Source organism: Eleutherodactylus coqui, chromosome 13, assembly GCF_035609145.1.
Source record: "Eleutherodactylus coqui strain aEleCoq1 chromosome 13, aEleCoq1.hap1, whole genome shotgun sequence".
Lineage (NCBI taxonomy): Eukaryota > Metazoa > Chordata > Amphibia > Anura > Eleutherodactylidae > Eleutherodactylus > Eleutherodactylus coqui.
This window is the reverse complement of record NC_089849.1, coordinates 57,471,182-57,484,036: the sequence shown is the minus strand read 5'-3', so window position 1 is coordinate 57,484,036 and position 12,855 is coordinate 57,471,182. Positions and strand designations below refer to the sequence as shown.

The 12,855-nt window shown below is 44.8% G+C and overlaps 1 protein-coding gene across 2 annotated transcripts in view; it reads right to left on the bottom strand.

The window, feature by feature from the left end:
- Nucleotides 1–9,888: 9,888 nt before the first annotated feature.
- RBL1 (RB transcriptional corepressor like 1) overlaps nt 9,889–12,855 on the bottom strand; it is a 39,489-nt gene continuing 36,522 nt past the window's right edge. For both annotated transcript variants that reach the window (XM_066587660.1, XM_066587661.1), the window contains one exon: nt 9,889–12,489. In XM_066587660.1, coding sequence (XP_066443757.1) covers nt 12,322–12,489 — 168 coding nt within the window. In that variant the 3' untranslated portion in view covers nt 9,889–12,321. The remainder of the gene's footprint in view (nt 12,490–12,855) is intronic.

Sequence of the window (12,855 nt, the reverse complement as noted above, 5' to 3'; positions counted from 1 at the left end):
GTGACGCCCGGGGGACGCCGCCCCGATCACCTCCCAGACCAATGGCGGGCAGCCACCAGCGGGGAGGTGACTGCGGCTCGCGGGACGTCCCTCACCGGCTGCCCTGTGTGGTGCCGGCAGCCATGACGCCCCATACTGATAGCCTCTCCTCGGCTCCGGCCTGAGGCGGTTACTACAGTGTGGGGCGCCATAGGCGGAAGCAGCATGGCGGCCATTTGAAAGCTATGGCGGTGAAACTAATGCTGGAGAAGGCGGGGAGGCTGTAAGCTAGAAGGAGCCATGGTGGAGGTGGCATTTATATAGTGTCCCCAGAGACCCCCTCACATCAGTCCCCCCGGGACCCCCCTATGTACCGGTATACATGTCCCCAGAGCCCCCCTCACATCAGTCCCCCCGGGACCCCCTATATACCGGCATACATGTCCTCAGAGACCCCCTCACATCAGTCCCCCCGGGACCCCCTATATACCGGCATACATGTCCCCAGAGACCCCCTCACATCAGACCCCGGGACCCCCTATATACCGGCATACATGTCCCCAGAGACCCCCTCACATCAGACCCCGGGACCCCCTATATACCGGCATACATGTCCCGAGAGACCCCCTATATACCGGCATACATGTCCCGAGAGACCCCCTATATACCAGCATACATGTCCTCAGAGACCCCCTCACATCAGACCCCGGGACCCCCTATATACCGGCATATATGTCCCCAGAGACCCCCTCACATCAAACCCCAGGACCCCCTATATACCAACTATTGGCCCTTGTTCACACAGTTATGGCGGCTCTGCCACGTGTTTCCCAGCAGCTTCCTGCACAGTAACTGGCGGCAGCAGCGAGGATTCTGTCGCGGGTGTAACCGCTCCATCGTGGCCCACATGTATCCATCGCAGTTGAATGGGATATAACAATGGTTAACCCCTTAATGACGCCGCCCGTTTTTTCCTCCTTTTAAAAAATCGTAGCTCCTTTATTTCTCCATCACCGTCGCTGTCTGAGGGCTTGTTTTTTGCGGGACGAGTTGTATTTTTCAATGGTACCATTTAATATACTGAAAAACTTTTAAAAAGTGGAGTAAAATGAAAAAAAAAAAGAAAAACGAAATTCCGCCATCTCTGGGTGCGTCTTGTTTCTATGGCGCATAACCTGGGACACAGATGACCTGATACCTTTATTCTGTGGGTCGGTACGATTACAGCGATACCAAACATAGATTTTTGGCAGCACTACTTATATATATTTTTCTAAGATACTTAATTTTCCAAAATGTTTTTCTGCCGCCATCTTCTGACCGCCGTAGCGTTGTTTATTTTACCATCTACCTAGTTGTTAGAGGGCTAATTTATGGCGGGACGTCCTGTAGCTGTCATTGGTACCGTTTTGGAGTCCATACGACTTTTTGATCACCTTTTATTACATTTTTTTTCTTGGAGACAGGGTGAGCAAAAAGCGCAATTGTGGCATTGTTTTTTTTCTTTTTCTGACGTCGTTCACCATACTGGGTAAAAAATGCGTTACTTTGATAGATTGGCAAACAAAGCAATACCTAATAAGTTTTTAGGGTTTTATTATTTAGATTATTTTATTATAAATAGGGCAAAAGGGTTTTTTAAAAACTTTTATCTTTTACTTTAAAAAAATAAAATAAAATAAAAAATTTTTCAACTAATTTTTACTTTTCCTTTTTAGTCCCCATCGGGGGCAAGAACTTGTGATGGTTTGATCGCTCCTGCAGTTGGCATGGCTTAATAGACAATGGCACCCCAAGGACCTTTCAGAAGGCCCACGGCTGCCATGGCAACCCACAATCTCATTGTGGGGGGGCAGTGCAGGAACCCTGAACATTGATTGGGACATATAAATGCTTCTGTCAGAATTTACAGCATTTAAAGTGTTAACAGCTCCGATGAGCGACGCTGCTGATTGTAGCTGTTGCAGGCATGTGTTGGCTGTAAGAAACAGCGGGCACCTGCATTGGGTATTAGTGTATCTTGACGCCACCGAAAGCTAGGCATTTGACAGGAGGAACGCCCCTGTCAGACTCCTAGCTCCCGATTGGCTCAAGAAGCAAAGGTCCTGGAAGGAGAAACGATCCGGGGACGCATATATTTATATTCCGCAACACTTCTCGATTCATCCCAAACAACCAATCACTGTGAATCAGCCAACCCAAACAACCAATCAGGTTGTGAATCGAGCAGAAGTGTTGTGGAATATAGATATAGGCCGGGGATACTACTTATATTGCGGGGGAGCTGAAGTGGGAGCCTTGCAGCAGGAGGAGTGGGACCCGGGGACAGCACTTACAGCGCTCCCAGCTGCTTTGGCCGCTGGGGGAGCAGAATCGGCTTGCAAATTTTCTATTCCTGCAGGAGTCGTATCCTGGAAAAGCAGCAGCGATGCCAGTAGCAGGTGTCCCAGATTCTGTGCCCGCAGGGGCAGCGGAAGAGTCCTGTGCGGGTGCTGGGTGAGTGACAGGAGGGGACAGCTGCGGAGACGCCACTGACACCACTCCCGAAGCGGCAGCGGAATACTTCTTTGGCTGTGCTGGATGCGTGAGAGCAGGGGACAGCTGCAGGGACGCAACTCACACTGCTCCCGCCTGCTTCGGCCGCAGGGGGAGCAGTACTGGGAGCAGACACTGCTGGAGGGGGGGGGACTGTCATAGGTGACGAATAGCAAAAACAGCGTCTGCCAATTTTTAACAGGGATGACGGTTAGGGTCAGGGGTAAGTGTAACAGCCTTATATTATAACAGTAAGGCTCACTGTTACGCTAACCCCTCACCCTAACCCTCCATCCCTGTCACTAATCACTGAAGCTGCACCACGAGCTTAGTGGGCTGCCAGGACCTGCAGTCCATCCAGCTCTGCAGCCAATCAGCTACAGGGGGCGTCACTCCCTTCCCCCCACTCCCGTCAATCTTGACTCCACCAGTTCTTCCTGGTGGCGTCAAGATACACTAATACCCCTGCATTGTATGGAGCAGGGTCGACCTCTTAACACCCTCCATACAAATCGTGAACCAGCAGGACATAAATGTACATCCTACAGCATTAAGGGGTTAATGGTGGTTTCTTTAACCACTTCTTAGATGTTAGAGAAATGACAAATGAAGTACATTTTATTATTATTTATGCGTGATAGAAGTTTAGCTCCGATACATATAAAATCTTTTATGAGAAACAGTTGGAATGCTCTGCAGAAAATATCTACATCAGACGCGAGGCCTGTTACTTAGGCCGCCTGCGCCCGGGTGGGTTGGACCCCACATGCGAGATTCCTGCAGCAGAGGTCAACCTGGTGCCCGGCTGGTGACCCCAGCTTACCGCTCCGCCGGTCTGCTCCTCTTTAGCGAATGTGGCTGCCAGAGTGCCGGCTGGCACATGTGCCGTACAGAGGACGCCATGCCGTCGCAATGGCGATGACGCAGCCTCCTCTGCTGTTAATGCTAGGAGCAGGAGCGCCAGGACATACGCAGTTGAGAGGACGCTGTGCTGTTGCTATGGCGATGACACGGCTGCTGCGCCCATTCTACAATGATGATTACAGAATGGCCGAGGGACGAATGGCTTCCATTAACTTCAATAGAAGCCGGTCGTGCGTAGCCCGCACAAAACCTAAGCATGCTACCATTTCTCTCCCGCGAGCGGAAAATCGCAATTTATTTTCACTCGTGGGCAGGAAATCGCGTTTTCTCATAGCATGCCATGGGCTGGATTTGCTGCAGAATCCGGAGGTGGAATCTCGCTCTGGATTTCACAATACAAATCCGCCCGTGTGCAGGAGGCCTAAGTGATTCACAGCCCGATATCGCACTTGCCACCATGTGAAAGCCCCGTGGATGCGAGGTGTTTTTGTGTCAAAACAGCGTCACATCAGCTTGGGGATGCAGGGAATCCCCACCACGGCTGTCACAGCCGCTGCAGAGGATCGCAGAGTTCTCCCATTGTTTCCAATGGGGCCAGCACGGTTGCAATGTGTTTTCCGCATAGCATTGCATCACGGTACCGAGCAGGAAAACATCGCTCGTGTGTACGACCCCATGCAGATGAATAGGGTTCATAGTTCTGCATCTCAAAACACACAAATCTCACTCGATTTTCTCGGCCGTGTGAAACCGGCCTGAGGTTGGGGTCAGAGGTGGTGGAGCAGGGGGTAGCAGTGGGGAACTCCCCCCCCCACTCTGCAACCCCCCGAATCTTTTCATCCGAGTAGTCAGTTACTTGGAAAAAGCGGTGCTCGAGTCCAAAAACACCCGAACCGAGTACGTTCGCTCATCTCTATTCCTTATCTAATGAGTAAAGAGAGAAGTTAACATAAAACTAAGGCCCCCCTGTCCACGGGCGTCGCGATATCCCATGGCGGAACTCCGCTGCGGGAGCCACCGCCGGGAAGCAGGAGCCAGAGGACGGATCTGATAGATAGGCTGATTGTGGCAATTCGCAGCATGCTGCGCTTTTCCATCCACGGAGCTCTAGGAGGACTAGTTTTTTGTGGGATGAACTCTAGTCTTCATTTATCCAATGTTTTGAGAACATACAAAATTTTGATTGCTTTTTACTCCATTTTCTCCTTGAGGCGAGACTAACAAGTTCTGCAATTCTGGCATGTTTATTATTTTTAATGATTTCACCGATACCAAATTCATATAGGTTTTTCTTTTTTTTTGAAACTTTTTCACATTATTTTTTTGTTTATTTATTCAAAGCCCCCTAACATTTCTGGGATATTGGCTCACACGTTTCCCATTGACACGTCCTGTTGTAGTTCCTGTGACAGCCGGAATGCTTGTTCTTTCTGGTTTCCTCCGCAGTGAGGGTACATGCGTCATAGCACCAGTCTCCCTGCAGAGGTCACGAGCACAATATTTTATTGCAGAGATTGGGCCCTGCATGTGCTGCGCACTCCCACGTCCGCCGCTGTATGATAGGGGAGACTGGGCTGTGCATGCACTGTGTGCCTTAGAACCTCCGCTGATTGACAGGAGCCGCGTGTACATGCAGTCTGACAGCTGAGCGCTTCCCGCAAGGGCTCAGCCGTCAGACAAATAAAAGTTTCACTGAACAACCAATTGGATTTGAAAATAGTGTTTCTTTATGATTGGTGCCCATCCTCCCTATGAAGGGCACACAAGTGCCAATCTCCTCATCCCTGAGGTGTTTGATAAATGCAGTGAGCCACCTGTCTATAAATAGTGTAATGTATAGGTAGTTTCACATGTACTGGATTTGCTGCACATTTTCCACACTGCTTGCTGGGGGTCTTGTTTTGGGTCTGCAGCAGATTTTGCCCGTTCAGTTCAATTAAATTGAATTGGCAAAATCTGCAACAAATGGCACGAATTTCTCAGCAGAGAATCAGCAAATCTAGCATATGTGAACACCCCCTAAGGGCTCTTTCACACGAGCGTCCTTTTGACACAATGCAGGCACGCCAAAAAAATTGTGCCTATTAGATCCAATGGTTTCCTATGAAAAAAGGTAGACAGAGGAATTTTAGCTGCGCCCAAAAAGCGTTCTGGCCCCTCCCGTCCTCACTTAACCCCTTAGTGACGGAGCTTTTTTCCATTTTTGTTTTTTCCTACTCCCTTTTAAAAAATCGTAGCTCCTTAATTTATCCATCGACGTCGCTGTATGAGGGCTTGTTTTTTGCGGGACGAGTTGTATTTTTCAATGGCACTATTTATTGTACCATATAATTTACTGAAAAACTTTTTAAAAACTCTTAGCGGAGAGAAATGGAAAAAAAATGACATTCCACCATCTTTCGGTGCGTCCTGTTTCTACAGCACACAAATTGCAACAAAAACGACCTGATATTTTTATTCTATGGGTCAGTACGATTGCTACCATACCAAACTTGTATAGTTTTTTTTTTTGCTGTAGTACTTTTTTAAAATTTTTTAAAGATTTTTTTTCAATTATTTTCTGCGGTCATTTTGTGCGCGCAATACCTTTTTTATTTTTTCGTCGACGTAGTTGTGCAAGGGCACATTTTTTGCGGAATGTCCTGAAGTTTCCGATAGTATCAATTTGGAATACATGCGACTTTTTGATCGCTTTTTATTGCGCTTTTTCTGGGAGACAGGTAACTAAAAAAGTGTATTTCTGGCGTTCTTTATTTTTTTTTTCAGACGACGTTCACCGTGCAGGAAAAATAATGCACTACTTTGATAGATCAGACTTTTACGGACGCAGCGATGCCAAATACATTTTTATTTTATGATTTTGATTTTTTTAATAAGGATATGGCAAAAGGGGGCGATTTAAACTTTTATAACTTTTTTTTTTAACAATTAAAAAAAACTTGTTTTTTTTTTTTTTACATTACTTTGAAGTCCCCCTGGGGGACTTTAACATGCGATGCTTTGATCGCTCCTGCAGTATGATGTAATGCTATTTGTGCGGGACCCCCGAACAGCGGCATTTAAAGGGGTAATAGCCGCGATCGGCCGAGCGCAACTATTGCCCGCGGGTGTCAGCTGTAATAAACAGCTGACGCCCACGCTGTATGGAGGGAGATAGCGGCGCTACCTCCCTCCATACACGTCCTGCAACAGCAGGATGTAGTTTTATGATAGGGCTGTCACTAAGGGGTTAAATCAACCATCTGAAGGGAAATCAGGTCCCAATCATTTGGAAGGTTCTTTCAGATGTGGCGTTAAGAGGTACAAGTGTTGCCCGTCCGTTCAGCAAGACTGTTGACAGTCCCAACAAGATTCCATTATCTTGAAGCAATTTTTAAATCATATGAAACATAATTGATTGCATCCAGTATGTTGTACGTTGGTTTAGCTTTTAATGTTGATAAAGTTGCATTTCAAATCACATGATGCCATCACGCTTATGGGCATTGCACTCTCCACTACAGGCATAGTCGAATGTATAATGCGTTCCAATGGGCAGCCATCATTGACAGTGCGACTCTTCAGCCTCTTGGCTGAATGCTACAGTCTTACTGGCTAGAAACGGCACCTCACCAAGAAAACCGCGGATATGGAATTGCTACGGTTCTTCGTCCAGGATACCAAGCAGGCATTTAGCGGGTTTGGTGGGAGTGGCACCCATAGTAGTTGTGGAAGTCTGTGACCTTCCTCTAGGAGTATATCATTGGGCAACTCCACATCAGATGGTTAAAATTAGCGCTGGGTGTCTGACGGCGATGACATTGCGTATTAGGAGTTCTATTCATCAACGTCTGCTCAGGTTTCAAGTACCATTGATATATAATATGTAATGGAATCAGCTTGTTAGCTGCTCCCGAGACCGAAGTGTAGGCGGACGTTGCAGTATTTCACGCCTCTTCGGAGAGAGAGGGGATTTTTTCCTCACCATTTGTCCAAGACACCTAGCTCTGCATTTGAAATTTTAGCTTAAATGAGGTGCGTATATATCTGCAGAATTAACCCCCTAGATCCCTGCGTACGCAGAACTCTCATCAACGAATAGGGGGAAAGGGACCGATGTGGCTCTGGGCGTTGAGCACATGTCCTAGTTGGAGGTATTTGTAAAAGCTGGTTCTAGGGATCTGGTAAAGCTGCTGCAGCTGCTCAGAGGCGGCTAAAACACCGTTAATATATATGCGCTTCATGGAGGCGATTTCAAGGTCTATCCAGAATTGTGTGTCTGGGAGGTTCACCAAGTGTGCGAGTGCTCAGTTACCCCATATGGGGGGTTGGTGTCTTCATACCTAGTCAACATCTATCTGCCAGTGAAATCCAAATCTTACATTTACTCTGAAGGGGAGGAGAGGGGCCACATTCATATTTAAGATGTAAGCAGAGTCTATAGCTATAGGAATTCCCAGGTATTTAAAGCTTGGAGGTTACATATCTTATTCCCCATGGTCCAGTCTCTTGTTTGCATCGGCATAAATGTGGACTTTGGTCATTTTTCAGGCCTATATATAAATTAGCCAAACGTGCTACTCATGGAGATAGCTTGTGGCAGTTTCCTTAGGGTTTGACAAACAGAAACAAGTCATCTGCATGTAGCCAGACTCAGTTTTCCCTTGGGCCTATTACTACACTTCCGTAAACGGGGTCTTGATGAAGGAGTAAAGCTGGATGTTCTATGGCCACTGCAAACGAGGGGGGGCGGGGGGGGGGGGGGGGGGGGGAGAGAAGACATCCTTGGCGAGTTCCCCTGGTCAACCAAAAGGGGGCAGAGGTCATTATTTAAGGAGACCGTAGCGACCAGATAACTATATTACAGAAACTAGCGTACCCATCGCGCATTGCTGCGAAGACATACATACATACATTTTTATATATCTAGATAGCAGCTTTCAAGTTACCTCAGCGGTATAATATATAACAACCAATCACAGCACAGCAGCTTTCATGTTACCTCAGCAGTATAATATATAGCAACCAATCACAGCACAGCTTTCATGTTACCTCAGCGGTATAATATATAGCAACCAATAACAGCACAGCTTTCATGTTACCTCAGCAGTATAAGAAATATCAACCAATCAGAGCACAGCTTTCATTTTACCTCAGCAGTATAAGAAATTGCAACCAATCACAGCACAGCTTTCATTTTACCTCAGCATTCTCAATATCCAGCAATTGTCTTGCGAAACGTTCAGCGGATGCATCATTTTGTAGTTGAACACTCATCCCGTTGCTCGTAATGCCTTTTGCTTTTGTGCTTGAGATGGAAATCAAACGATCTTTGTCTGGGGGGCATAACTGTCGACGATGCTCGCAGGATAGGTGTACTATGCCAGTAATTTTCCCAGGAGTGTACTCAACAACTTCCCAAAGTTTCATGGCGATTAGATGAATGGTGTAGTAGCGCAAAAAGGACAGACAGACAGACATACATTCCTTTTTATATATATAGATGACATCAGAAAGTGAGAGAATTAGATTCCGTACGTAAAATTTGGACGCTAATTATTGTGCGCTTAGAATTGAATAATCGAGTTGGGACCTATTAACTTTTCCTATTTATGACATAATCAATGCTCGTGCCAAATTTCAAGTTTCTATGACATTGGGAAGCGAGAAAATTAGATTCCGTACTTAAAATTTGGACGCTAATTCTTTGGCGCTTAGAATTGAATAATGGAGTTGGGACCCATTAGCTTTTCCTATTTATGACATAATCAATGCTCGTGCCAAATTTCAAGTTTCTATGACATTATGAAGTGAGAAAATTAGATTCCATACATAAAATTTGGACGCTAATTCTTTGGCGCTTAGAATTGAATAATCGAGTTGGGACCTATTAGCTTTTCCTATTTATGACACAATCAATGCTCGTGCCAAATTTCAAGTTTCTATGACATTGGGAGGTGAGAAAATTAGATTCCGTACGTAAAATTTGGACGCTAATTCTTTGGCGCTTAGAATTGAATAATCGAGTTGGGACCCATTAATTTTTCCTAGTTATGACATAATCAATGCTCGTGGCAAATTTCATGTTTCTACAACATCGGGAAGTGAGAGAATTAGTGGCAATGATGGAAATCGAACGATCTAGGTGGGGGGGTCGTAACTGTCGACGACGCTCGCACGCGTGCCACCTATCATAGGATAGTTGCACTATGCCTATAATCTTCCCAGGAGTGTACTCAGGAACTTCCCAAAGTTTCATGGCGATCGGATGAATGGTGAAGTAGCGCATAAAGGACAAACACACAGACAGACAGACATACATTCAATTTTATATATATATAGATAAAAAAACTAACTCTTTAATATACAACTACTATACTACACTAAACTAAGAGTTACAAGAGCCACATTACAGTGGTTTAGAATTTAATTGATTATTGTGCGATCTGACAAGAGTAAGCATACTCCACGTGGGCCCGTATGGATTATAGGAGTATTTTCTAATAAGCAACCCAAGTAAACAAAACACAATTGTGCAAAGCAGGGATGAAGTTTATTGTAATATGTACAAATGTGTGCAAACAAAACAGGCACCCCCCACAAAAAAGCAAGATACACACCCAAAATAACCTACAAAACATACAACTAATGGAGTGTTGCAGATACCACTGCAAGTTGAAGTCTCAGCCACACAAGCAATAAAGTATATACACATAGCCTAGGTTTATGCATACACAAATACGCAGAATGTGTAGATGCTACACAACGTTGTCTAGTTTAAAGCGGACCGATCACCTCTGCACAATGCTGGCAATCATTTCAGATTTGTACCAATCCAGAATATTCAGTAGTTGGATACAGTAGGAAGCAGCAATGCTTAAGTCTGGAATAGCACTAGGCCTGTCCATTATGACAATGGCTCCTAGCACACCGACGGGCTACCAAAAAACAATGCACCCTTTGTGCATACGCAATGTCCTCTTTACATACATAAGAAAGGTCTTCTAGAAAGACTTTACAATATTTAGCAACAGCTTGGTCTTCAAAATATAGCTTTTAATATTTCGCAATTAAAAAAAAAAAAAAAAAGTTGCGTTAATTCATTGATTCTTGCCAGATGAAGGCTGTGCTCAAAACTGCCATACTGTAAAGACTATGCTTTCTACAATGCTATATCACAATTGTAAGTGAAGAAAGCTTCTAACAAGCTTTAAAGGCGGCACATCTCAAACAGATTAAAGCAGTAGGTGCCATGTGGCTAACATGAAGTGTGCTTTAATAAAATTCTACATGATGACAGCAAACTAAATGGAACTTGTCACCAGGTTCATGCTTCCCGAACCACAGTCAGTACGAACCCAGGGCAGATGTGCCCCTTCAGCCCATGTACTTTTTATTCTGAGACATTCCTGCATTTCAGAAAAAAAAAAATATATATAAAAAAAATATCTGTTGCAGTTCAACTCTGAGGTCGAGTCGTAGAATCAAGCGTGACAGCTCCTCATGGGCTGTCAGTGTTGATGCTGTGGGCGGGGGAAGACCCGCCTCCAATTTGGAACTCCCTGTCAAACTTCTAACACTGCTGCATTTTAGGGTGAAACAATTTGATTGTTCCCAGCAAGAGAAACCCAAGTAATCTTGTAGACAGGATACCTTTTAATGGGTAACAAAAATACATGATGTTACAGCGAGCTTTCAAACCTCTGAGGATCCTTCCTCAGGCATAATGGGTAAAACCTACATGGGCCGAATGAGCATATCTGTCCCAAGTGTGGTTTGGCCAGCAAGAACCTGGTGACAGATTCACTTTAACCCTTCCAAGACCACTGATTTTTCCCCAGTTGTTGCTTGTTTTTATTCCTGCCTTCCAAGAACATAGTTGTATGAATTCCATTTCCTCTACCCTTTTCTTTCCTGCATATTTTAGGTGATCAAAAAACGTACACAACTTTTTAAACCATTAAAGGGGGGTGTGAAATAAACTGCACCATTTATTTTTGGGTGGGGGCTCATTTTTATGACAGTCCAGCAGTTATACTCATGGCCTTAAACTGTGTGCCCCAAAGACATGGATGAGAAGTGACAGGTTTGCATTATTCTGTAGGTCAGCAGGACTACAGAAGATGATTTGTTACTGTTTTATTATACTTCATTGCATTCTGTTGCCATATGACCTAAATGAATTTTCCAGTTGACAGTTGTGAGACAGCTTTTTTTGATGGGGGAAAGCTGTTTATTGGTACGGTTTTGGAGTACATACAATTTTGATCACTTTTCATTCAATTTTTTATGGGGACAGGGTAATGAAAAAAAACCTGCACACTAGTCAAGTTGCAATTCTGGCGTTGTGCTTTTTATGGTCTTTAACTGTGTAAGATAAATACTGTAAAAGTTACACACAAAAAAAAAACAAATACCAATTCTGTTAAAAAAAAACCAAAAAAAAAAAACCCCAAAAAACTGTTACAGAACGTGTACAGCCGTGTCTGCAAAACTCTAAACTATTAAAACATGACAGCATTTATTCTGCACTGTAATCATCGCAAAAACACAGAAATCCAGAACGCCAGATTTGCATCCATTCCTTTTTTTGTTTAGGGGAATATTTAAAACATTTTTAAAAATATTATTACACTTTATTTATTACCAACAGCAGACTCCCAAGGTCTAATCAGCTTCCGTGTATGGCGGCCCTGGGAGCCTTCACTAGGCCATAGACTGTCATGGCAACTCATTGGTTCCCTGCAGATTTACGTTATGTGGTCAGGAAGAGGTTAACCAACCCTTTAAAATGTGTTCTATAAAAAACAACTGCCATGGGTAGAACGTGTACAAAGTAGTAGGAGAAAGATTAAAATAGGTAAAATGCTGCATAAAAACCATTTAAAATTGCACAACCGTAAACCAATAGGGCACACAGCGATTAAACAGTGCAATATACATTACAGTGCCATGCAGAATCCGCTAACGGATCGCCCTCTCGCTGACAACATCCTGCAGGCGTTTTATCAGCACGTCATCATTCTCTGTGCACATCCTCTTTGCAGGAGAATCCGAGTCACTGTCGATGGTGATTGCTCGTTTGCGGCTCCTGTGGTCTTGTTTAATCATGCTGTTGATATCTTCCAAGCTCTACAATGATAAGAATGAAGTCCAGATCAGAAGACAGCATAAAGTAATAGGTAGATTAAAGGAACCCTCCTGGAGAAACAAAGATGGCCACACCAGCTTCTCTCACTACCTGATGCGCATTGTGCATTAGTATGCAGCATTAATCTAAGACACTACATGCTGCTCTGGCTGGTCAGTGCTTCTCATGTGGGCAGCACTGGTTATACCAACCAGGTGTGGTGTCTCAAGGCCCATTTAGATGGGACGAGTGTCGGGCAAACGATGCCAGACACTCGTCCCCGCACATACTAGCTTCCGAGCGCTAGCATCTTTGGCTCACAGCGGGGCGGCAGGAGAAGATTTCTCTCCTCTCATTCCCCCACCCTT